Source organism: Cibotium barometz, chromosome 9 (assembly GCF_041138505.1).
Source record: "Cibotium barometz isolate CiBa-2024 chromosome 9, ASM4113850v1, whole genome shotgun sequence".
NCBI classification, from domain to species: Eukaryota; Viridiplantae; Streptophyta; class Polypodiopsida; order Cyatheales; family Cibotiaceae; genus Cibotium; species Cibotium barometz.
Genome location: NC_141054.1, coordinates 56,010,092 through 56,035,003, shown reverse-complemented (window position 1 = coordinate 56,035,003; position 24,912 = coordinate 56,010,092). Strand labels below are relative to the sequence as shown.

Here is a 24,912-nt window from a genome sequence, read left to right as displayed (position 1 = left end):
GCCTCACATGCAACATACCAAACTGCATGATACTCTGCGTCTGTAGAGGAAAGTGCCACAATAGGTTGCTTTTTATTGGTCCATGAAATGAGCAGAAACTGGGGATGAATGTGCTAACAATTTTGTCACTGAAATCGTGGAACCCGAAACCAAAAAAATAGACCAATACTTCAAATATACTAGAGAGAGCTTGAAAAAAATACAATGGACCTCCGTAGGAACTTCTTCATTCAGATAGAAGTTTTTACAAGATACCAAGGTGCGGGTGTAGTCAGCACCGGATTTTCCAGACCTTTTTGTCTCATAAATCCGTTGGGTCTTTTGCAAGATGTTAATATATCTTCTTCTTCTTCTTCTTCTTCTCTCTACACTCCATCTATCTCTTGCATAATTTTGAGGGTTATTGGGGATCACACCTCCGGAGCTCCCCACGAAGATTTCCTCACACTCAATGAGGATGGATTCATCCAGTAGTTGGGCTACTTGAGTGTTCGCATGTCCCATGCCATGCAGATTGCGGTTGGCCAGATATGGGTTTCATCCCATCGCCTCGGAGTGGAGACAGGTAGAGGTGAACGCATCTTCAGAGTTGGGAAGCTCATAAGGAGACCCCGAGAGGAGAGGATCTACCGATTATTCCACACAGAGGTTGAGACGGAGGAGCATTACATATGCCGCTGCCCAGTATACTATGAGATCCGTGGGAGGTTTCACTGTCTATTTCGTGCGGGATTTAATCCACTCTCCAGGATCATTAACTTCTAGGACCAACGATACCTAGGCCTCTTCCTGCTTAAGCTCCGCAAACACAGGGACACCTTCTTGAGAGAGCTTTGTCCCAGCCACCCTGCCCCCTCCCTCGCCAGCCAACCATCACCAGTTTCTTCCGGACCCAGGAGGTGGAGGACACCGATATAGTGGATCTTGTGGACCCTCCACGAGCTGCTTTGGACCTACCTCGCCCAAGAGGAGTTAGCTCGGACAGAGCCTCCGCACTCCAGTGTGCTTGACGCCCATGACCCCACGGTCGGCCACGATCACCTCATCAGCTCTAGATCCAGGACATGCTCCACCGCCATCGAGCTACCTTTCCACGTGACATAGCTGATTTATAGAGAGGCCTAGATACATGGAGGGCTTTTTACCACACGGCTTCCGAGTGGCTATTGGTCAGCTTAGAGTTTCATCACATCAATTGGAGATCGAGACTGGCAGAGCAGCACGGATCCCCCGAGAGGAGAGGGTATGCTGTTTGTGCAGAGAGGAGGTGGAGAGTGAGGAGCATTATGTATGCAGATGCAGAGCATATACAGCCATCAGAGAGAGATATCCCATTTTATTCAGAGAGCCACATTTCCTACGCCAGATCTTTGAGACAGCAGACCAGCGCATACTCGGGAGATTCATTCTAGACATACAGCATCACAGAGAGACATCATTACAGGCTCAGAAGGTCCACAGGGGGGACGACAGACACAGATTACTACATTTTTTTAGAGATCCATCCCACTCCCAGCCCCTACACGGCGAAGAATTACTCTCCAGAGAGCAGAGACACTCAGAGCCCGCAGGAGACAGAGGACACCTGGCTTTCGGACACCACGCCTATACCAGAGAGAGATGACAGAGATCAGAGCTTAGTTTCAAAGAGAGGGTGCGGAGCGACTGGCTCGCTTCAGAGCAAACCCAGGCATGTTCTTCAGGGAGCTGTGGACACCCCCTTCATTGATGTATACCATTTTATACCCCCAGTATGGTACAGGATGGAGCTAGCTAGGTTGCATATCATGATTGTATACTCCATGCATATAGCTTTGCATTCTCCTAGTAGTAGAGCTCCATCCCCTCCCCCACTCATTGTACTTATTGCACACCCAGATTCAGCTTTTTAGTTCAGTACTTTTTCATTTTGTTGGGATGACAGAGGATAGCCCATACAAGTACACCGATTTGTCTGATAGGCCGAGTTCGGTCTCAAACATCATGGCTACGTTACAGCACAATGCGACCATACGACAAGCTCCATATCACTCCCACGAAGGGAGAACTTAGAAGGCTTTGTATTTCCCTCCAATGAAGGGAGGAGGCTTTGTTTTTTGTTTCTTACAGCTTTGTAATAATTTTGTGGAGGTCCCATGGGCCGTTTATTGGCTCCCAGAGGACAATAATACATTCTTCTTCTTCTTCTCTCTCTCTCTCTCTCTCTCTCTCATAGTTTATTTCATGTTCATTTTGTCCTTTGTTTTCTGGACATCCAGAAGACATTGACAGTTGTACATTGATTTGTCTCATAGGTCGAGTTCGGCCTCTAGTAGATGTTAATACAGCTTTCTCTCTCTCTCTCTCTCTCTCTCTCTCTCTCTCTCATGACCTTATCCGAGCAGAGTTTGCTGCGCCTCCTATGATGGTAGAGGCCATATTTCAGACTATATGCCTGCTAGACAGATTCAGAGAGATGCCACAGGACAGATTATCATACAGAGCTTTTCAGGCATCTAGACAGTTGGCTGAGGCAGGAGACAGAGGATCATGGTATGCACAGGTCACACATTGGTTCTCATAGCATGGCCTAGACATGGATCATCTACCACCATTCCAGTATGACAGGGATGCACCACATATCCGTCTCTCTCATAGTGAGAGGAACATGGCAGCTCTATACACGAGAGACATGGATATCGCCTGCACAGCCTCTTCTACCGAAGATGCTATACTACAGAGATCACTTCATGAGTATCACTGATGATGGATTTATAGAGAGGCCTAGATACGTGGAGGGCTTTTTACCACACGGCTCCCGAGTGGCTATTGGTCAGCTCAGAGTTTCATCACACCGATTGGAGATTGAGACTGGCAGAGCAGCACGGATCCCCCGAGAGGAGAGGGTATGCAGATTGTGCAGAGAGGAGGTGGAGAGTGAGGAGCATTATGTATGCAGATGCAGAGCATATACAGCCATCAGAGAGAGATATCCCATTTTATTCAGAGAGCCACATTCCCTACGCCAGATCTTTGAGGCAGTAGACCAGCGCATACTGGGGAGATACATTCTAGACATACAGCGCCACAGAGAGACATTATTACAGGCTCAGACAGCTCCAGAGGGGGGGCGACAGACACAGATTACTACATTTTTTCAGAGATCCACACCCCTCCCAGCCCCTACACGGCAGGGAATTACTCTCCAGAGAGCAGAGACACTTAGAGCCCGCAGGAGACAGAGGACACCTGGCTTTCGGACACCACGCCTATACCAGAGAGAGATGACAGAGATCAGAGCTCAGTTTCACAGAGAGGGTGCGGAGCGACTGGCTTGCTTCAGAGCACACCCTGGCATGTTCTTCAGGGAGCTGTGGACACCGATGTATACCATTTTATATCCCTAGTATGGTACAGGATGGAGCTAGCTAGGTTGCATATCATGATTGTATACTCCATGCATATAGCTTTGCATTCTCCTAGTAGTAGAGCTCCATCCCCTGCACACCCAGATTCAGCTTTTTTATTCAGTTATTTTTCATTTTGTTGGGATGACAGAGGATACCCCATACAGGTACTCCGATTTGTCTCATAGGCCGAGTCCGGTCTTTTGGAAGACGTTAATAAAATCTTTCTTTCTTTCTTTCTTTCTCTCTCCTCCCTGCCTGTGGGAAGGACTGCAGAGTAATCTGGAGGAATGGCCCCGAGTCTCCAAGAGAAACTCGAGGCCCTCGAGACGGCAATGAAGGCACTAATCAAGGAGAATAAGAAGACATCCGATTCCAACCTCAATGAGGTGGAGAACAAACTACACCGGCACATCATGGCTCTTGAAGCACGGGTCACGGACCTTGAACAAGAGAACACGGCACTCACCTTGAGGAGGTGAGTGCATTGAACGTAGAACTGGTAGCCATCAAGAATACTGAGAAGGAAGAAGGGGAGATCAATGAGAACACTCTCACGGCCAAGAAGAGATCTCCAAGGAGATCACAAAGGACATGGAGGGAAAACTCAAAGCCAAGCAGTCAGAGGGGTTGAGGTGGTGAAGAAGAACATCCGTAAAGAAGTGAGGGAGGAGACTCGAAGGCAAGACACCTTCCTGAGGAAGCGGGTCATACTACGAGGTTTAGAGGGAGCTCCTATTTTCTTGGATGATGATCTCACGAGGATGCAGCTTGAGCAGAGGAGAGCTTGCATGCCACGAGTCTTACACGCGAGGAGAGAAGGCAAGAAGGCCTTCTATTGAGATGGTCGGGTCATGATTGATGGCCGGCCCACATTAGCGGTTTGGGGCCTATGGGACACAGACCAGGCCACTGACAGAGATACACATGGCAGTATGGAACTGTAATGGTTCACTATGGGTGCAGCTTGGACGACTGGAGCATGTTATGGTGGGGAGAGACATCATACTTCTGACAGAGACACATCAGAGCCCAGAGAGAGGGCTACCTGGAGTAGAGGGATTCCAGTGGGAGTCAGCATACAGGAGGACCACACGCCAGGGTACCTCGAGAGGGTCGGGGGGAGTAGCAGTTCTATTCAGACAGGAGCTATAGGGGAGACTGAGAGTGGTAGCATAGGATCCAGAGGCCAGATACATGTGGATCAGCTTACAGCTCTCACAGGACAGGGTTATATACATAGCCCTATGTTACTTTCCTCCATCAGGATCCTACTATGTCATTACAGAGGACATGCGACAGGAGGAGGAGACAGGAGCCTCGCCATACACTTGTCTGTTAGAGGAGATTATGCATTATTCTACACTAGGGGAAGTATTTCTACGGGCGACCTCAATGCCCACACACAGAGCAGACAGTGTTAGGTGTATGACTATGATGACATGGAGATCCTCCACCTTGTGGATCCAGAGGAGATAGAAGCTAGTCGGGCATCAGAGGACACTGGACCAGAGAGAGGACATTATGGAGACCACTTACTAGAGTTGGGAAGCCAGGCATCGTCTCGTTATTTATAACGGGATGCTATAGTGGCCGGGATCAGGAGGGCTGACATGCTTCCCACATGGACCATACACGGACCGGAGGCACGGTGGTAGACTACATTATGGGGTCTTTGGAGGCATCACAGCTTGTCACCTCATTCTCCATTCCACCTCGTCCTATTGGGGTAGATCATACATACTTGGCATTTTCACTAGCCGGATCACCAGTATCACCAGCCCCCCACATACCGACGCCACACACTACCATCTACTTGACACATGACATGGCAAACATATACACTGGATGGGCTCCTACTCATGGATCCCCTGGCACCTATGGATACCATTACAGCCCAGCTGGCATCACTCCTACACACGACTACATTATAGAGCTTCCCACATCGTTTCCACTCAGGAGAGCCTGCGAGATCTGGGACTATGCCCCAGAACAGATGGTATGATGACGAGTGCAGAGCCCTATACTCGCGGCTCCACATACAGAGAGCCTTGGGAGCCATCACAGAGCAGCAGGAGTCGAGGAGAGAGATGAGGAGACTTACTTGCCACAAAAGGCGGGCCTTCGCAGAGATACAGGAGCTAGAGATCTTTCATTTCTTCATGAGTAGAGATAGTCCTATCTCATGGCAGCACTTCAGAGAGCCCCGGACACCGACACCTATTGCAGACCCTCGGACATGGCACACATATGCAGAGGGCCTATACCACGCCCCACTGCAGCCACCTATACCTCAGCCACAGGAGCCTCGACCTACCACAGCTAGCTTCTTTACCCACTCGATGGTAAAGGAAGCTATCCGCCGCCTACAGCATGGACGGGCCGCCGACCATATGGGCCTACAGGGTGAGCATCTCATATATGCAGTAGATTCTTTGGCTCCTTTTCTTGCACACATGTTTAATAGGGCACTAGCAGAGGGTTTGCCTGCGGAGTGGACGATGCACACCATTGTGCCGGTTCACAAAACAGGGGATATGCTTGATCCGAGCAACTACAGGACGGTTATGGTTGGCCACGTGTTGGCCAAACTCTATGGTGCAGTGTTGGAGCAAGAGCTTAGCTTATATGCTAAATGAGCAGGTTTATGCTCATCAGGGCAGGCAGGCTTCAGGAGAGTTTTCTCTACCACTGACCATGTATTCACTTTGAGATGTATGATTGATCAGGCCAGAGTGAGGAAGAGAAAGCTCTATTGCTGCTTGGTGGATTTCCGCAAGGCATTTGACACAGTACCACAAGAGAGGCTCTTTCAGTGCCTGCAGTCTCTTGGCATACCAGCAGATATGACATGGGGTCATCTATGCATTATATGAGCAGGTATGTGGGCGAGTCAGATGTCTAGGAGGTATGTCCGAGACTATTGCTAGCACCATTGGTGTGAAGCAAGGATGCCCACTTTCCCCCACTCTATTTGGGTTATACATTGATGAGGTGACTGACTTCATTACACGGGGAGGCAGAGATGGAGTTGATTTAGCAGGTACCTTAGTACATATTATGCTTTATGCTGATGATATTGTGTTAGTGTCTGAGTCTCCAGGAGGTCTACAGCAGCATCTACATGCACTTGATGATTTCTGCACACAGAGGGGTCTTACTGTGAACCTTGGGAAAACCAAGGTTATGGTCTTTCATACATCGAGACAGGGCAGGAGTCAGCTGACATTCACTCTCGTAGGACGCCAGGTAGAGGTGGTGACATCATACGTGTACCTAGGGGTTACCTTCTCTGCAACGGCGACACGCTTCACCATGGGTTTAGCAGCCAGAGCTAGATTGACACGGGGATATGCAGCATTGGCTATGCTAGAGAGACAGTGCCACCAGGCACATTTTCAAGAGCCCCGGACGAAGGGGTAACACATTAGTCACACCGGCACTGATGTATGGAGCAGCGGTATGGGCGCCAGGCCTTGCTACCCATTGGTGGACACAGATAGAGAGACCACAGGCCCTCATGATGGCACGCATGATACGCAGCAAACCGTCAGTACCTGATGACATTATCCGAGAAGAGTTTGCTGTGCCTTCTATGATGGTAGAGGCCATATTCCAGACTATATGCCTGCTAGACAGATTCAGAGCAGAGCATATACAGCCATCAGAGAGAGATATCCCATTTTGTTCAGAGAGCCACATTTCCTACGCCAGATCTTTAAGGCAGCACACCAGCGCATACTAGGGAGATTCATTCTAGACATACAGCGTCACAGGGAGACATGATTACAGGCTTAGACAGCTCCAAAGGGGGAACGACAGACACAGAGTACTACATTTTTTCAAGAATCCATCCCACTCCCAGTCCCTACACGATAGGGAATTACTCTCCAGAGAGCAGAGACACTCAGAGCCCGCAGGAGACAGAGGACACTTGGCTTTCGGTCACCACGCCTATACCAGAGAGAGATGACAGAGATCAAAGCTCAGTTTCACAGCGAGGGTGCGGAGCGACTGGCTCGCTTCAGAGCAGACCCAGGCATGTTCTTCAGGGAGCTGTGGACACCCCCTTCATTGATGTATACCATTTTATACCCCCAGTATGGTACACGATGGAGCTAGCTAGGTTGCATATCATGATTGTATACTCCATGCATATAGCTTTGCATTCTCCTAGTAGTAGAGCTCCATCCCCTCCCCCACTCATTGTACTTATTGCACACCTAGATTCAGCTTTTTAGTTCAGTACTTTTTCATTTTGTTGGGATGACAGAGGATACCCCATACAGGTACACCGATTTGTCTCATAGGCCGAGTTCGGTCTTTTGGAAGACGTTAATAAAATCTTTCTTTCTTTCTTTCTTCTCTCTCTCTCTCTCTCTTTCTTCCTAGACAGACTGGACATAGAGCACCCCGACTCCGTCACCGAGAGATAGCAGCATTCTGGATGAGACACCAGATGGAGACACAGGAGAGGCTAGCACGCTTTCATTCAGACTCAGGGGGCATGTTCACGCCATTCATAGCCTCAGTATCGGCGATGTATGATATCTTATATCCCTCTTATGGCAGTGGATGGAGTTAGACATAGATTTGCATAGCATGCTTGTACTACCCCTTCAACATATAGAGATGCATCTTTCCTTAGCACTGCATCCACATCCCCACCCCCCTTTATATTGTTTGTATATGGGCTCCACCGATCCATGATGATTCACAGTTGTATCTAGACACATGCACACTTTTCTTTTCTTTCTTTTCTTGCGATGACCGGAAAAACACAGTTGTATTATTTTTTGTCTCATAGGTCGACTTTGGCCTCTCGTAGACATTAATATATCTTTCTTTCTTTCTTTCTTTCTTTCTCTCTCGGTGTGACCCTCGCAGGCCCCTCCTCCCTGCTTGCGTTGCGCGCTGGTGGTCTCTCTCTCTGTGCTCTCTCTCTCTCTCTCTCTCTCTCTCTCTGTGCGCTGCCTGTGATGTAGCATGCCTGTCCGCCATTTGACTTGTCGTGCTCTGTGTGCAGCATGCCTGCCCACCAGCTGATATGTCTTGCTCTGTGCGTAGGCAATGCACCTCCCTTTTCCCACCCACCCTTGCTCAGGCCCCCAAGGGAGCAACTAGGGGGAAACATGTCTCAATCCCAAGAGGGAGAATAGGATGGTGAAACAATCTTTCACACCCCCACGAAGGCACCAAATGCCTACCGTAGAAGACTGAGGGAAGGGATCATGTCTCCTGGCTCATGAAGGCTTGCGAAGATGGCCTGATGAGATGAGGCCCTTTATGAGGAGATACAACTGCACATAAGGACAGAGATGAGCACCATGCGACAGGAGCTTGAAAAGGAATGGATTGAGCAGATGCATGCCCAAAAGAAAGTGATTACGAAATACTGAAGGAAGAGATATATGCCCAATTGAAGGGAGAAATGCAAGACCAAGTACGGGTTGAGATGGAATTAGCCCAAGCCTTGATGCACAGAAATGAAAAAAGAAATGCAGAAATGGAAGGATGACATGCTCTGGGAGATTGGCACAACGGTTGCATCATATGAAGGCACCTTGAAGACATGTATGGTTGACTGCGAAAAAGACATCACAGAAATACAAAACACTTTGGAATCATGTAAGGCAAAAGTGGCTGCGGGTGAGAAGGAAATGCATTCATGGGCTGAAATTGTTGGTGCCACAAAGAAAAAGATTGAGGAAGTCAGCCCATGGATTGAAGTAGTAAAGAAACAGAAGGATACACCAGTCAATAAAGTAGAGGTGATGAATGCTACATTGGAAGAGGAAGCCAAGAGACGGGCACATGCCTTACATATACACGTAGTTGGTTGGGAAGATAAGGGAAATCCCCAAGAGGATGCAAAAGCTCTTGCAACAAAAATTGGAGCCACTGATGTAACCATTGCTGGAGCATGGTGAGTAGGCAGAGATGAAACCAAGGCGAAGATACTGATCATCAGTTTTGGTGACTTGGAAAAGAAGGCCTTCCTCTCCAAAAGGATGGCCCTTAAGGGGGAAAAGGTTTATTTGGATAAGGACCTTACATGGGCACAGATAGCACACTGGAAGGAACACATGCCGCGTGTTCTTGAGGCAAGGAAAGAGGGGAAATGGGTGGTATACAGAGATGGCCGAGTCATCGTTAGGGAGAGGAGGCCCGCTTGACGGTGCGCGGCCTACGAGACCTTGCGATTCACGGTGTGGAATTGCAATGGAGCCCTTAGAACAAATGCAGGATACTTTGACGATACTTTCAGACACAGTGATATTGCTATGTATACAAAGACCCATCAGTGCACAAACAAGAGGCTTCCTGACGTGCGGGGTTATAGATGGGAATGAGTGTTTCGCCCTCGGCCACGCACAGTGGGAGGTACTTGAGGATTTGGAGAAGTGGCAGTACTTTTCAGGGAGGAGCTTCGTGACAAAATACATGTGGTACATAGAGATGCAAATGCGAGGTACATGTGGGACCAGGTATGCAGAGAGGGGCTCTGCGAGCTATATGTGGCGGTATGCTACTTTCCCCGAGCCCACTTCAGGTTTGCACCATCAGGAGAGTCGCGCTATACGCCACTATATGATGATATCATGAGGTTTGCTAGCATGGGAGACATTACTATTGGCAGACTTTAATGCACGTACATACTACAGACACAAAGTAGACAGAGCTGTATGATACTCAGGAGGCTATGTACCGGGAGATCATGGCAGAGAATGTAGGGTTGCAGAGATCAGCACAGGATGAGGGGGAGATTACAGATTATGGCAAGCATTTTCTCACACTCGGGAGTGCACATGGGTTGGTCATATACAATGGCCTATCAAGATGGCAGGGATCAGATGCTCTCACACTGGTACTCTAAAGGGGGGGCACAGTGGAGTACTTGATGGAATCTCCTTCATTGATACCCGATGTGCGGGGTTTCACGATTTCTAGTCAGCCCATTGGCATACCAGCTGATGAGTTTCACACTAAGAGGTAGATCCCCGAGAGAGGGGCCAGCTACTCATCTCCCTAGGTACCCGAGATATGAGTTTACACGTGAGACAACTGGGGTTTACTGAGATGCAGTATCTGATGCTTTGTTTGCTTTAGACATGCATAGCCCTCTGGATGAGATTACGAGAGGATTGGCAAGTGTACTACATGCATCCGCCTCATATGCGTTTCCCTGCACTATGATCCCTTCCACCCTTCCCCGCAGCACTGCCCCATAGAACAGTTGGTATAATGATGAGTGTCATGAGACACGGGCACAGTTACAGCGTGAGATTGCCATTGGGACTCTCACACTTAGACAGGCTAGGATGATCTTTCGATGCCTTGTGCGCAGGAAGAAACGAGCCTACCTGGCTAAGTTAGATGAGGAGATCTACCAACTCTTCCCGGGGAAGGACAACAAGAGGGCATGGAAGATATTTTAGGAGAGACAGCCTGGTACTCCGATTACTGCACCTGAGGCATGGCATGCTTATGCTAGAGAGCTGTATGATGTAGCAGGACAGCCCCCCCCCCCCCCCTCCACTGGGAGCTAGACTGGCTAACAGCACCTTTTTTACTATGTGGATGGTGCTAGATGCGATAGATAGGTTATAGAATGGAAAGGCACAGGATCATGATGGGCTAGTTGGAGACCACTTCTTATATGCGTGTGATACTTTGGCTTCGCTAATTGTACATGTGTTTAATTGTGCCATTTGTGAGGGTTTCGTGGCAAGTTGGATAGAGCATATCATTGTACCACTCTTTAAGAGTGGGGACCCCATGGTACGAGGCAACTACAAGACGATCATGATTGGTCAATACTTGGCCAAACTATATGGCTCTATATTGGAGTCGAAGCTGAGCCGCTGGGCAAGGAGGCATGGTCATCGAGCACAGGGACATGCCGGCTTCAGGAAAGGATTTACTACCTTGGATCACATACTGACACTTCGGGCACTTGTGAAGAGGGTAGGGCGCAGAAGAGAAGGATATACTGCTGCTTTGTGGACTTCCGCAAAGCCTTTGATACCGTACCACGTGCCAGGCTTATGCACAGGTTGCATGACATTGAGGTACTTGAGGATATGCAGTGGGGGATATATGCTTTGACAGACAGAGTCCGAGTTCCAGGCGGACTATCCGATATGGTGACCAGCACGATAGGGTTGAAGCAGGGATGCCCCCGCTATCACCCACCCTCTTTGGACTGTACATTGATGTGGTCTCTGAGTATGTAGACAGATTCGGAGGCCAAGGGGCATGCCTGGCAGGGGTGTTGATACCCATCTTGTTATATGCTGATGACATTGTTCTAATCTCAGATTCTCTGGAGGGATTACAGCTAGATGCATTATAGGCATTTTGTGCAGATAGAGATCTGATAGTGAACCTTGGGAAAACCAAGGTTATGGTGTTTAACACCACAGAGGCATGGGTGACGAGATCAGAGCCTCAGTTCACATTCCGAGGGGAGCCGGCAGAGTACGCCAAGTCATATGTCTATTTGGGAGTTACTTTCACAGGACCGTGTTTCTCCTTGAAGGCGGCAGCAAGAGCTAGATTAGCTCGAGGGCATGCAGCTTTGGGGGCACTTGAGAGACAGTGTGCACACATACAGTTTCAGCAGCTGCGCACGCTATTTGATACACTTGTCACACAGACCCTACTGTACGGAGCTCCAATTTGGGGGCCTAGCATACATCACAGATCTCAGAGAGGGACGGATGAGGGATGGAGGCATATGGAGAGACCACTGATTATGATGATTTCCTGCACATCATCGGTACCACATGAGATTGTTCGGGCTGAGCTGGGTGCCGCACCAGTAGTGATCGAGGCCCTATTCCGAGCAGTTACCTTTTTACAGCGGCTATGGGAGCTCCCTCAAAAGGTACTCCCGATTAGCATTGACCTTGGAGATACTCATTGCTGGTATGCTCAGATGAGATCATGGTTTGACCTACATGGTTTGCAGATAGAGGCACTCCCACCCTTTCAGTACAGCTTGGATTGTCCATTTTTGGATCTCACCGGCTTAAAGCAGAACCCCATGATTAGGATGAATATTGTCACTCTGGACACAGAGAGGACATGGACTAGTCCCCTTGAGTCCTTAGGCACGAAAATGGCTCATTACAAGAGCCATTTTTTACACCTCTCACTAGATGATTTTATCATGGAAAACATTTTTCTTAGCAAGTCAAAAAAATTGCATCCTGAACACTACCCTAGATGTGTTATATTGGAACAACCTATGTGCGTGCCTCCGCCCGGTGTACATGGATGTACACCTATCACATGCGATAAGTTGTGCCATTGGACAGATCCGGGCCTCATCACACTAGTTGCGGATTGAGACATGGCGATATGTGCATCAGATCTCAGATGACCGCATTTGTCAGCTATGCTACTAGGAGGTAGAGACAGAGGAGCACTACATTTGCCGATGTACAGTCTATTATGAGATCCAAGGGAGATATCACTGCCTCTTACGAGAGGGTTTTGGGCTGTTACACAGGGTCATGGAATTTGAGGATCAGAGATGCCTGGGATTGTTCCTACTTGAGCTCAGGAGACACAAAGAGACCCTCTTGGCAGACAAGAGACCGAGCCATGATGTACCTAGATAGAGGAGCCTGACAGATTTCTTTAGCACTAGCACCAGCACCAGCAGCCCAGCCCACACACCTCCTGATACCTCCTCCATCGGACCATCAGGGCACCAGCCACACTTCCAGGGAGTCAGCACTAATAGAGCAGTCGTCTTATGTCGTGCTCGTCAGCCACACCCACCAGGATCTTGACCGCGACATCCTGACCATTGCTAGATCAGAGCCATTATTGCTCGGCATCGGAGGCGCGTACCTTGCTTCTACGACCTCCCCATTCAAGACAGCCCCATGACGGAGATATTTGATTTGCGGGGAGGGCAGCACTTCAACTGATCATCATACATTTTCCAATATTTTCTACTTAGTATCATCTAGGAGTCTTACTTACAGTTCTTATAACTGTAAGATAGTTAGTTTATTGTACTTTTCAATTTCATTGGGTTGTTCTCTTTGATGAGACACCAACTTCAGATGTACTCTCAATTTTGGTCTCATAGGCCATTATGGCCTCTTAGAGACGTTAATATATCATTTCATTTTTCTCTCTTGTATAATCAATTTAAAAGGTTCCATTAAGATAACATCTCCACCCACCCCCCGCGAGACTCTTTGAGTTGTCTAGCTATCTCGTCTTCCCGTCTTTGGCTAAACCGACAGTTTGGAGAGACAGGTCGCCTACCAAGCAATAACTTCATGTGATGGTCTACTATCCTTAGAGGAGGAACACCATCAAGTAAGTTGTCAAGTAATACATCATGAAACTAATGCATAGTTTGACCCAAACTTTCTTTTGCCTTAGTGTTTTATTTACACAAAATAGGAAAATTATTCACACAGATTATCTTCAGGAGGCAACATAACAAATCAAATTCCCCAGCCAAAAATAGTTTCGTATATTTATTTGGAGTATTATATACATGGAGCGATGGTGATAATGTTGAAATATCACTATGAATTACCAAATGGTCTTTATAAGTACAAAAGAGAGCACGTGAGACCGGTAACTTAATATCAGGTCTCGCTCTTAACAAAAATCTAGGACATCCCTAAGATCATGTCCACATTGGTGGGGGGGCCTGCGGGGTGTGAGGGCACCACACCCTAATCAAAAAGAAACAAAATTTTGAGTAGGCATTTTTAAAATAAAATTTGCATCCTATGGCTGCTCATTCATTTCTCAACTTGAAGGAGGTTATGAAAATCAAAAGCAAATTTACTAATTTGACAACCTTGGCAACTACAGTAACATGCTTAGTTCCGTACGTCGTACGGATCAGGCCGTACGCACGATTCGTACCGTACGGTAATGTACGTATCCATACGATCAAGTACGAGTTTTCCCTGTTTCTGCCCGTTGGAAGTAGCCGTTTTCTGCCTGTTGGAAGTAGCCGTTTTCTGCCCGTTTTCTGCCCGTTTTTTTGGCTGTTTTCCTTTCATCTCTCCTGAGTCCTTCTATAAAAGCCTCAAGGACCAAGCCTCTCCTCCATCTACTCCAAGCCTCTCCTCCACCCTCCTCCACCCTTCTCCAAGCTCCTTCCATCCCACTTGAGCCTCTACTCCAAGTTCTCTTCCTCCAAGCTCTTCCCATACTTCATCTTCTCTACGCTCTCTCCTCTACTCCACGCTTTAGCCCTTCTCTTATCCATCATGCCTCGGGAGAAGCATGAGGCTTTTGATTTGCATTGCCTCAATGTGGAGAAGGACACCAAGAAGTCTGCCAATATTGCGGCAAGTCATACACCAGTGGTGCAACAAGGCTTCTCCAGCACCTTTCAAAGATTGGGGGACAAGTTGCCCCATGCAAGGAGATTCCGCAAAGCATTGCCGATGACATTTCGTGGAAGATGAGCGGCGGCTCAAATTCAAGTAGAGGTGCATCATCAACACACGCACCGGCACCACCACCAGCACCACCACCAGCACATGATGAAGCGGCCACCAGCTCTTTCATTGGTGTATCCTCCACTGCCACTTCCATGGATGCACGGTCCGCCTCCGCACCGGGCAAAAGGCAAAGGGTGGTGGAGCGTGAAGGGGTGCAACCCTCTCTCCACCAAGTCACGGGTAGTGTGAGAGGTTCGGTTGCATTCCATAAGGAGCGGCAATGCCTTGCGGAGATAGAGATTGCTCGCACCATTATTGAATGCAATCTTGCCTTCAATGTACTCCAAAAGGAGCAATGGAAGAAGATGGTGACGGCGATTGCGAATGTGGGTCCATGTGAGGGGTGGACGGGGGTCTCTTACACGGCTATGCGCACGAGGAAGATTGATGAAGAGAAGGAGAGAATTGATCGAGCCCTTGACCCGATTCGAGCCGCATGGACGAAGTATGGATGTTCTATTCTCACATATGGATGGAGTGATCAAAGGAAGCGTGGCAGTATCAACATCCTTGTGTCTTGCCCGCTTGGCACATACTTCTTGCGTGCGGTTGACACCGGGAGAAGGGGGAGAAAGACTACCGGGAGTTTCATCTACCGCCATATTATGCAAGCGATCATAGAGGTAAGCATTATTTTACTTAAGTGTGGCTGATTTTGTCATTTGTGCAAAGCCCTCAACTCATATGATTTATCTGCCATGTAGGTTGGGGCTCAAAACGTGGTGCAAGTCATCACCGACAATGCATCAAATTGTCGACGCATGGGACGCTTGCTTGAGGCGGAATTCCCCACCATTGTGTGGACTCCATGTGCGAGTCATTGCATTGACTTACTCATGGAGGATGTGGCGAAGCTCAGGTGGGTGAAGAGGATTGTGCAACAAGCTACATCTATTGTCAACTTCTTCATGCTAAAGGTGAAGGTGCTTGCTATGTTTCGTGAGCATAGTAGGCTTGACTTGAAGAAGCCATCGGCCACCCGCTTTGCCTACATGTGGCTGGTTTTGGAGCGTCTATACGATGTGAGGCCCGCCCTTCGCCAGACAGTTGTTTCCACCATGTGGAACGAATGGGATGAGCACGTCACTGAAGAGGCCAAAGCCATGCAACGCTTTTGCCTAGAGGAGAGTTTTTGGACTAGAGTCCGAGCAATTGTCATTGCTATGACTCCATTCTATAGGCTCTTGCGGATGACAGATTGCGAGGGGTCCACCATGGGCCTTCTTGTCCACTTCTTTAGAGCTGCCCTTGTGGAGTTGGAGGCTTGCACAGACATTACATTTGACGAGCGAGCACAAATCATGGAGATTGCACAGAAGAGATGGAGGTGGATGCACAAACCAATCCACGGGTTTGCAGCATTGGTACATCCAGCCTACAAGTCTCCAGTAGTATGCACCGATAGGGAGCTTCGACAAGATCGGGATGCATATATGCTTCGAGCTGTGCCAGTTGATGAGCACAATGCCTTTTTAGAGGAGTTGGGCTGCTATGTTGATCAGAGAGGTCAAACCTCCTTTTTGTCTCCCACTTGCTGGAGGAGGGAGTCACTTGTGAAGCCCCTTTTTTGGTGGGACAATTTTGGGTATGGACTAGAGCATCTCCAACCCATAGCCTTAAGGGTCCTAGCCCAGGATTGTTCTACGGGTGCATGTGAGAGGAACTGGAGTTCCTATTCTCTCATACACACGAGGATACGCAATCGACTGAGCACACGACAGTTGGAGCGGTTGGTCTACTGCCGCACTAACTTGCGCATGATGCAGGGCATTCTTAGTATGGGTAGTCCCAAGCAGGTAAGTGACAAGTCTAGACTCTAACTTGTTATGACTCATAACTTTTAAGTTTTGTGTACACTGTACAGACTAACTTTTGTGCCTTAATGTGCAGGTCAATGTTGACACTTTCACGTTGACGAGTGAAAACTTTGCAAGTGTCAATCAACAACCTGATGATGAGGAGGAGGCAATCTTCATGGAGCTCTATAGTGAGCTTGTGGCAGCAGATACTCGCATCACCAGGAGTCAGCATGGACGGGACCGAGCAGTTGGAGTTCATAGGCCTCCGCCTTCGACATCGGCAAAGGGTGGCCTTCGCACATATGTGAGGCAGGGATCCTCGAGCTCCAATCCCCGCCTTCATGATGATATTCCATTGCCCCCTCATGATGATACCCCACTGCCTAGAGAGCCCTTGTTTGATGATGACGGCAACCTACTTAGCGAGAATGATCCCCAGAGTGTCTCGTCCACCTTCGAAGAGTCCTCTTCAGAGAACTCTGTTGATGGACACTCTAGTAGTGATCATGTTGATGATCATGCAAATGTTGGTGATGATGTAGACTTTTGATATGTTATAGCTTTCTAGGCATTGGGCATCTATCTCCTTCTAGCCCATTGATGATGTATTGTAGTATGTAGTATCATGTATGCCATGAGTTTTTGGCCTATCCTTTTGTAGCAATTTTGTACTCTAATGGCATGATGACATTATGTTCATGGTTCTACTATTTTGTAACTTCTTGTCTACAATTTTTAAGTCTAGGAAGTATTTTTTTTTAAAACGTACTAATATCGTACCGTACCTCAAAAATTTTAAGGTACCAATTAGTACCGTATTTTATCGTACCATACCGTATCGTACCTTTCGTACTAACTAAGCTTGTACAGTAATTTAGATGCTGAATTTCAATAGCCGAGATCAAAGAGTTACCTTGTAATTTTGTTATATGCACTAAGGTCTTATCTTTGGAAGATCTCTTCCTTGGATACTGAATGCTCACTTTTGTAAAAGTGTGTTAGAAGTCTCATCTATCTAACTGGACAAGAGGTTTGACAGGTCCTCTGCAAATAAAGCATTGACTCATGATTTGATAAATCACTGCCTCAATTTCTACATTACTCATCTAGCCACTGTGAAACGAAGTTTTTTTTTGCTGTGTGCGCTCGTGTCACGGGCGGACACTATGTGTGTGTGCGCGTGCGTGTGTGATTTTTTTGTGGATTCACCATTCGATTGTGTATAGCTGAATATTCCTACTTTTTTGTAGCTGAATATTTATGCATTTTTGGATTTTGTTTCAGTCTTCAATGGTTTGTACAAGAGTTTTGAGGAGGTGCAAGGCCGAGATGACATTGAAGCAGTTGTCATAACAGGTATAGTTAAGTTTAAGTGTCCTTGTACTTGTATTAATCCTAGTAGTTGTCTCCTTAGGAGTTTGTAGCATATCTACCTGTTCTTGAATGCTGTTTGGCAGTCTATGAGGTGCATTCCTCGAATTGAGACCTTTCCTTCCTGTAGGATTTAAAACGGATGAAATGCTAACCACCCAACCATAGCTTTGTCCAAGCACCCTCAAGGTTGAGGCTAGACCAACACTGACCATTCAGATCATCCAAATCTGGGCATCCCATACCACCAGAACCCACTATCAAACTGTCTGAACTAGAGCTTGGTCATGGCCTGATCTGGGTCTTGATCTCTTGGAAATCCTCCCAACTGGAGATGAGGACCATATTAGGCCATGATCAATGAAGAAGAGAATGGGCGCACCCCTGTTTTTGCCTGTGTGGCTGACAGGCGTAGCCAAGAGGATGTGGCTAAGATCGGACTGGAACCCATTCATTGATGTCATGAGAGCCAGGAGGCTGCCACATCAGCAAAAGTGGAAAGCACGTGTCTCTTATTCTGTTTTATGCGGAGTCTCAGATCAAATAGTCAGCCAGAGTCAGAATGTACGGCAGGTCCCCTAATGGTTTTTGACTTGCAGGCAGAAAATAGGTTTGACTGACAACCATGACAGTTAAAATGTTACCATTTTTATACTTATGTTTTCCTTTTCCGATGATACAGGAGCTAATGGCAAATTTTCGGGTGGGGCTGATATAAGGAGCTTCCAAAGGAAGCAAAATGCAGGTATCAAAAGCTTGAAGCTGAGGCGGCTATCATGCCACACTATCCAGAGAGGGTTGTGAGTTTGAACCCTGCACACGTGGACTCGCACACACACACACACACACACACACACACACACACACACACACATACATACATGTGTGTGTGTGTACATAAATACAGATATATATATGTGTGTGCGTGTATATACATATATATCTATCTCTATGTATGTATGTATATGTCTGTATGATACACACACACACCCCCATGCACACGCGTGTGCGCGCGCGCACACACACACACACACACACACACACACACATACACATACAAAAAAAGAAAATAGAAATAAAAATATAAACCTACTCTAAAAAGAAAAACCTTGAATCCCTATGATTGAAGGCAGGAAGGAGTTTTGTATTTGCTGGAAGCAACTTTTTTCTATTGTTATGAAACTAGTATCGTTGATTTTGAGTGCAGAAAAAGAGGGCGAGAAGACTATCCTACCTGGGATTACCATCATAAACAACATCATAGAAGGTAGGTCCAATATAGTTCATAGGTGTTTTGTATGTATTGTTTTAAGTCTTCTTGTAAAAAAAAAAGATTTCTCTCTGGTAAATGGTAACTGGCATGCCTGTTGTTTACAGGTTGCAAGAAGGCTGTCGTGGCGGCTATTGAAGGGTTTGCTTTAGGAGGGGGTCTAGAGCTGGCCATGGTATTACAAAATTAACTCAAGAGCCTTGCAGTTTAGCACCCTTATTAATGCTGATGTTGTAGAATTTGCAGCAGTTCTGATACGGAGGAGAGAGATTTAACATGCATACATGCATGGCTGAAATGAAGGAACATGGATTGTTTTGTAATTAATTATACAACTGCTACAGGTTATGCAAACACTAGATCCTGCTTTGAAGGAGGTCAAACATGTAGCTGAATAGTGACGAATCTGCATGCTCTGGAACACTCTACTGATTGTTGGGCTTCTAATGCTGATTGCTGAGAAGGGGAGGAAAGGGCCATTTTACAGTCCCAAAAATGCCCCTGCTACTGGATTAGCCTCCATTCAATTGGGCTGGCTGCATTAAAATGCCGGCGCTTGCTCTATGTGTCTCCCTGCTTGGTTGGACAATCTGCTGTTCTAGGATTTGTTTTGTTGGCTGGTAAAGGCACGTCTTTTGTGAGCAGCCTGCCCAAGACAGAGGCTGCCCTCCCAGCCTCAGATACAAGCAAGATGCCAGTGCTTGCTTTATGTGTCTCCCTGCTTGTTGGTTTGGTTGGACAATCTGCTGTTCTAGGATTTGTTTTGTGGGCTGGTAAAGGCAGGTCTTTTGTGAGCAGCTTGCCTATGACAGAGGCTGCCCTCCCAGCCTCAGGTACAAGCAAGAACTGTGCCTGTGATGGCGCCCACTGGCTGGATTTATGTAATTTGCTATCGGACAAGAACTGCAGCTGGCCTCAGCTAGCCTGTGACATGGTCCCACACATTTTATTGAAATCTTGCAAGTACGAGAAAGGATTCTTCCTAAGTGAAGATAAGAGATGCATTTTCGTAAGTGAAGATAAGATTTTTTTTGAAGAGGGGATTTTACCTCTGGCTAATTAGCCCGCCACTTTATTCAACATGTTGCTTCTGGCTGTAGTGAGTGGGGGGGTTGAATCCATGACCTCCACTTTGGGACTTTTAACTCCCTAACCACTTGGCTACATGGTGGGGGACAGAGTAGGTGATGTTTGTTTGTGTTTGGACCAGATCACAACAATGCATTGATTTTTATGTAATGAAGTTGTTTGGAAGAGCTCTTTAGTGTGGTCCAGTCAACGGTGCGAAATGCCGTTATGGTTAGGTTCAATGTGTGAATGACTTGTTTTTGGGCATGGACATTGCATGGATTTGATTGCATATTTCTAGGACTTGTGTGCACGCTTGTGTGAGAAGAAGAATAAGAAAAAATATCGACGACTTCAAAAGACCCAAAGGGTCTATCATTCATAGCCCCCATCTTGAAGAAGTGCCTACCATATGTTGTTGCATTCTCCATATCCTGGTTGGCCCTCTAGAGGCCCATCTCAACCAAGTCAATCTTTGACAGCATAATGGCATCTTCTTGGAAGTCATATGTCCACACGTGTTGTTATGTCCCGACTAGCCTGGGGTTAGGGCTAGGGACATGGACTAACCCAAGTTAGGGTTAGGGTTTAGCTGGGGCGTGGGGACCTGGAGGGTTCACACATGGGCTAAGGGCGCTAGCAAGATGAGGGATGGATTGGTGAAGAGCTTATAATCAATAGCCTAGGGCTAATAATTATGCATGGCTAGAAGTTTATAAATAAAGTAAGAAAAGCAAGGGCCAATAATAGCTAGGTTATTGCTATATAACTGACCTTGGGGGCACTTACGAGCTATTGAGGTATGGATAGGAGGGCTACCAAGGGTGTGCAAGACCTCATGGCCATGGAGCTGCAAGGTGGGGGGTTCGGCCTAGTAGTATGGGACGCTAGGTTGGGGCCATCGGTACCAAGTAGGCTTGCGGCAATCTGACCTCAGGCTCGGTAGCCACAATCTATCGTGGTCATGTGATGCGTACAATGTCAGGTCTATGAAACCTCGTTAGGGTTTCTGCTCTAGGTCAGATGATCCTTGGGCGTCGTCTATGGAGACCTTACATTGGTATCAGAGCATGGATTTGAGAACTGCTAGAACTTGAGGCATGGAGGATGTACAAGATAGTACCCTCATTCGGGCTGAATTCGGCAACAAAGCCATGGGACCTTGCATAGATGTGTAAAGGTCACAAAGGGAGAAAAAGAACCCTTGGTGCGTACTGGATAGTAGCTCTGAAGCTCTTAAAAGCTACGTTTTTTCCCCTCGTGATGTTCTCGTGGGCCTGCAAGATAGGCGGCCAGTGGTTTGTAATCCTGGAATTCACCATGAGCAATATATCTATGGCTAGGAACACCTCAGTGGAGGACTGTCAAACTTAGACGGGAGACTCTCGAGGAGGAGAAACACAAGAAGGATAGGGCCCTCCATGTGCAAGTGCGGGGATATATAGGTGGGGGATTCCCCAAGGTAGATGCCATGACGCTTTCCTAGCTGATAGGACTTGACAGGACCCCCCCCCCCCCTTGTCTTTGCAGATACACGGAGGGTAGGGAAGGATATGTCACAGGAGCGGCTCCTCATCATCGGATTCCCTGATGCCACCAGCAGGGAGGCCTTCTTAGACAAACAGGCTGCCTTCAAGGGAAAACAGTTGACATGGGGGATGATCTCACCCCAACACAGGTGGCACACCGGCGTGAGGCGAGGGTGACAGTTCATGAGGCCCTTAGAACGGACAAATGGGCTGTCTTCAGAGATGGTAGGGTCATTATCACGAAGCGTTGCCCCAAATAGTGATGCGTGGTCTATGAGGCCAAACACCTGAGGTTAGCAGTATGGAACTTCAATGGCACCCTATGGTCATTATCACTAAGCATTGTCCCGAATAGCGATGCGGGGTCTATGAGACCAAACACCTGAGGTTAGCAGTATGGAACTACAATGGGTTAAATGCAAGAGGGTTGAGAGAGACTGTCATAGGTAGGGATGCCATTTTTTATAAAGAGACTTATCAGAGCCTCGAGAGGATTTGCCATACATAGTGGAGTTCGAGTGGGAGTCAGCTTTTCGAGACGAGACCTGTGCAACATCAGGGGTATGTGGCTTGGGAGCGGTAGCTGTTCTTTTTAGACCTCACCTCCTTTAGACTCTCAGCATTGTCCAGAAGGACAAGGATGCACCGTGCACGGTATCTTTGGGTGGTGAAGCTACAGCTTATTGGTGGGGACAGTCATCCACATTGCAGTGTGCTATTTCGCACCCACCCACTTCGCTGATGTCGTACATCATTTCTAGTCATGATACTTACCATTATATGAGGATATTATGGAGTTCTCATAGCTGGGGGAAGTCCTGCTTGGGGACTTCAACGCCATGACAAAGAGTCACCAAGTCCCGTTTATTTCGCTCTCTGTCTGCGTAGGAGACCGCCTGTGCCACCTTCTCAAGGTTCTTGTTTGCTTGGACGACCCTATCAGACTATAGGAGCTAGACATCATTGATATGGGGTTATAGAGATCATCACAAGATCGTGAGGAGGACACGGTGTATGGGAGACATTTCCTAAAGGTGGGAGTTGCACATGGTCTTGGTATCTATAACGGGATTCTTTTTATTTGAAAAAATGGCCGTACAGAGCCAAGGGGGGGCGCACTTGTGGCCTCTTCCAAGGCCCGACACACCCCTGCCTCTTCTTCGCAGCCGCCCTTCCTCCCCCCCCTCCTCCCCCCAAAATAAATAAATAAATAAATAATCAAAAACAAAAAATAACCTTCTCGTGGTGACGGCATTGACATTCGACACCCTGATCACTCTCAAGTTTGACATTCTTCCGCCAATAACTCACATTTCAGATACTTTTTGTACCCCTTTCTCTTGGCATTTCAATACATTTGCTTGCCTCCACAAAGAGACACCGTTTTGCCTTGCTTCCTGCCAAAGCTGCCTCCAGCTACAAACTGTTGCTGGCTGCCAAGAAACTCGCGCCAAGAGAAACTGAATTTATAGGGGTAATGAGTTAAAAAAGCATGGTTGCTTTAGTTTTGTGCTTTTCAAACCCTGCGTAACGGCCCAAAACCCTCTCGGAAGAGGCAGTGATATCTCCCTCGGATCTCATAATAGACAGGACATCTGCAAATGTAGTGTTCCTCTGTCTCTACCTCTTGGTAGCATAGCTGAGAAATGCGGTCATCCAAGATCTGATGCACATATCGCCCTGTCTCAATCCGTAGCTGATGTGATGAGGTCCGGATTTGTCCAATGGCACAACGTATCCCATGTGATAGGTGTTCATCCATGTACGCCGGGCGGGTGATAAAATCACCCGGTGAGAGGTGTAGAAAATGGCTCTTGTACTGAGCCATTTTCATGCTCAAGGGGGCTAGTCCATGTCCTCTCTGTGTCCACTCTGATGATATCCATCTTGATCACGCGGTTTTGCTCTGAGGGGGTGATATCCAAAAATGGACAATCCAGACTGTACTAAAAGGGTGGTAGTGCCTCTATCCGCAAACCATGTAGGTCAAACCATGATCTCATCTGAGCGTACCAACAATGAGTATCTCCATCCTCTGCCAAGTGTAGGGATGAGGTCAATGCCAATCGGGAGTACCTCTGCTGAGGGAGCTCCCATAGCCGCTGTAAAAAGGTAATTGCCTGGAATAGAGCCTCGGTTACTACTGGTGGGGCACCCAGCTCAGCCCGAACAATGTCATGTGGTACTGATGATTTGCTCCGAATCATGTGGGCAATCATCATAATCAGTGGTCTCTCCATTTGCCTCCATCCCTCATTTGTCCCTCTCTGAGATCTGTAATGTATACTGGGCCCCCAAATTGGAGCTCCCTACAGGAGGGTCGGTGTGACAAGCTTATCAAATAGCCACAATTTGGTGCGTGGCTCCTAAAATTGCTTGTGTGCACATTGCCTCTCAAGTGCCCCCAAGGCTGCATGCCCTCGAGCTAATCTAGCTGCTGCTGTCTCCTTTAGGGAGAAACGCGGTCTTTTGAAAGTAACTCCCAAGTAGACATATGACTTGACGTACTCTACCGGCTCCCCTCGGAAAGTGAACTGAGGCTTTGATCTCGTCACCCATGCCTGTGTGGTGTTAAACACCATAACCTTGGTTTTCCCAAGGTTCACTGTCAGATCTCTGTCCGCACAGAAAGCCTGTAATGCATCCAGGTGTCTTTGTAATCCCTCCGGAGAGTCTGAGATTAGAACAATATCATCAGCATATAACAAGATGGGTATCAACACCCCTACCAGGCATGCCCGTGGGCCTCCCAATCTGTCTACATAATCAAAGACCGCATCAATGTACATTCCAAAGAGGGTGGGCGATAGCGGGCATCCCTGCTTCACCCCTATCGTGCTGGTCACCCTATCAGATAATCCGCCTAGAGCTCGGACTTTGCCTGTCACAGACTCATACAAAGCATATATCCCCCACTGCATATCCATCGTGCTGCTATCTTCTTCTTTACTAGGCGTATTCCGTTGCCTTGTCTTAGAGCATGGTTGGGCCGCT

At 47.6% G+C, this 24,912-nt stretch overlaps 2 protein-coding genes across 3 annotated transcripts in view; both read left to right on the top strand.

Moving 5' to 3' along the window:
* Positions 1 to 24,912, top strand: part of LOC147635730 (peroxisomal fatty acid beta-oxidation multifunctional protein MFP2-like) — a 192,019-nt gene that overhangs the window by 47,253 nt on the left and 119,854 nt on the right. For both annotated transcript variants that reach the window (XM_086803129.1, XM_086803128.1), the window contains 4 exons: positions 17,965 to 18,036; positions 18,734 to 18,796; positions 19,259 to 19,318; positions 19,429 to 19,496. In XM_086803129.1, the coding sequence (XP_086659255.1) occupies positions 17,965 to 18,036; positions 18,734 to 18,796; positions 19,259 to 19,318; positions 19,429 to 19,496 (263 nt within the window). The remainder of the gene's footprint in view (positions 1 to 17,964; positions 18,037 to 18,733; positions 18,797 to 19,258; positions 19,319 to 19,428; positions 19,497 to 24,912) is intronic.
* On the top strand, positions 14,974 to 17,230 carry LOC147635732 (uncharacterized). Its single transcript, XM_086803247.1, has 3 exons — positions 14,974 to 15,207; positions 15,586 to 16,677; positions 16,772 to 17,230. Exons 1-3 carry the CDS (start codon positions 14,974 to 14,976, stop codon positions 17,228 to 17,230), a joined length of 1,785 nt encoding a protein of 594 aa, XP_086659373.1.

What these genes read in the sequence shown, in the direction of transcription:
- LOC147635732 (XM_086803247.1), top strand. Translation starts at nt 14,974, where the DNA reads ATGGATGCACGGTCCGCCTCCGCACCGGGCAAAAGGCAAAGGGTGGTG. An exon ending in TGGTGACGGCGATTGCGAAT is followed by an intron (nt 15,208 to 15,585) that starts GTGGGTCCATGT and finishes TCTGCCATGTAG; the next exon opens with GTTGGGGCTCAAAACGTGGT. An exon ending in GTATGGGTAGTCCCAAGCAG is followed by an intron (nt 16,678 to 16,771) that starts GTAAGTGACAAG and finishes CTTAATGTGCAG; the next exon opens with GTCAATGTTGACACTTTCAC.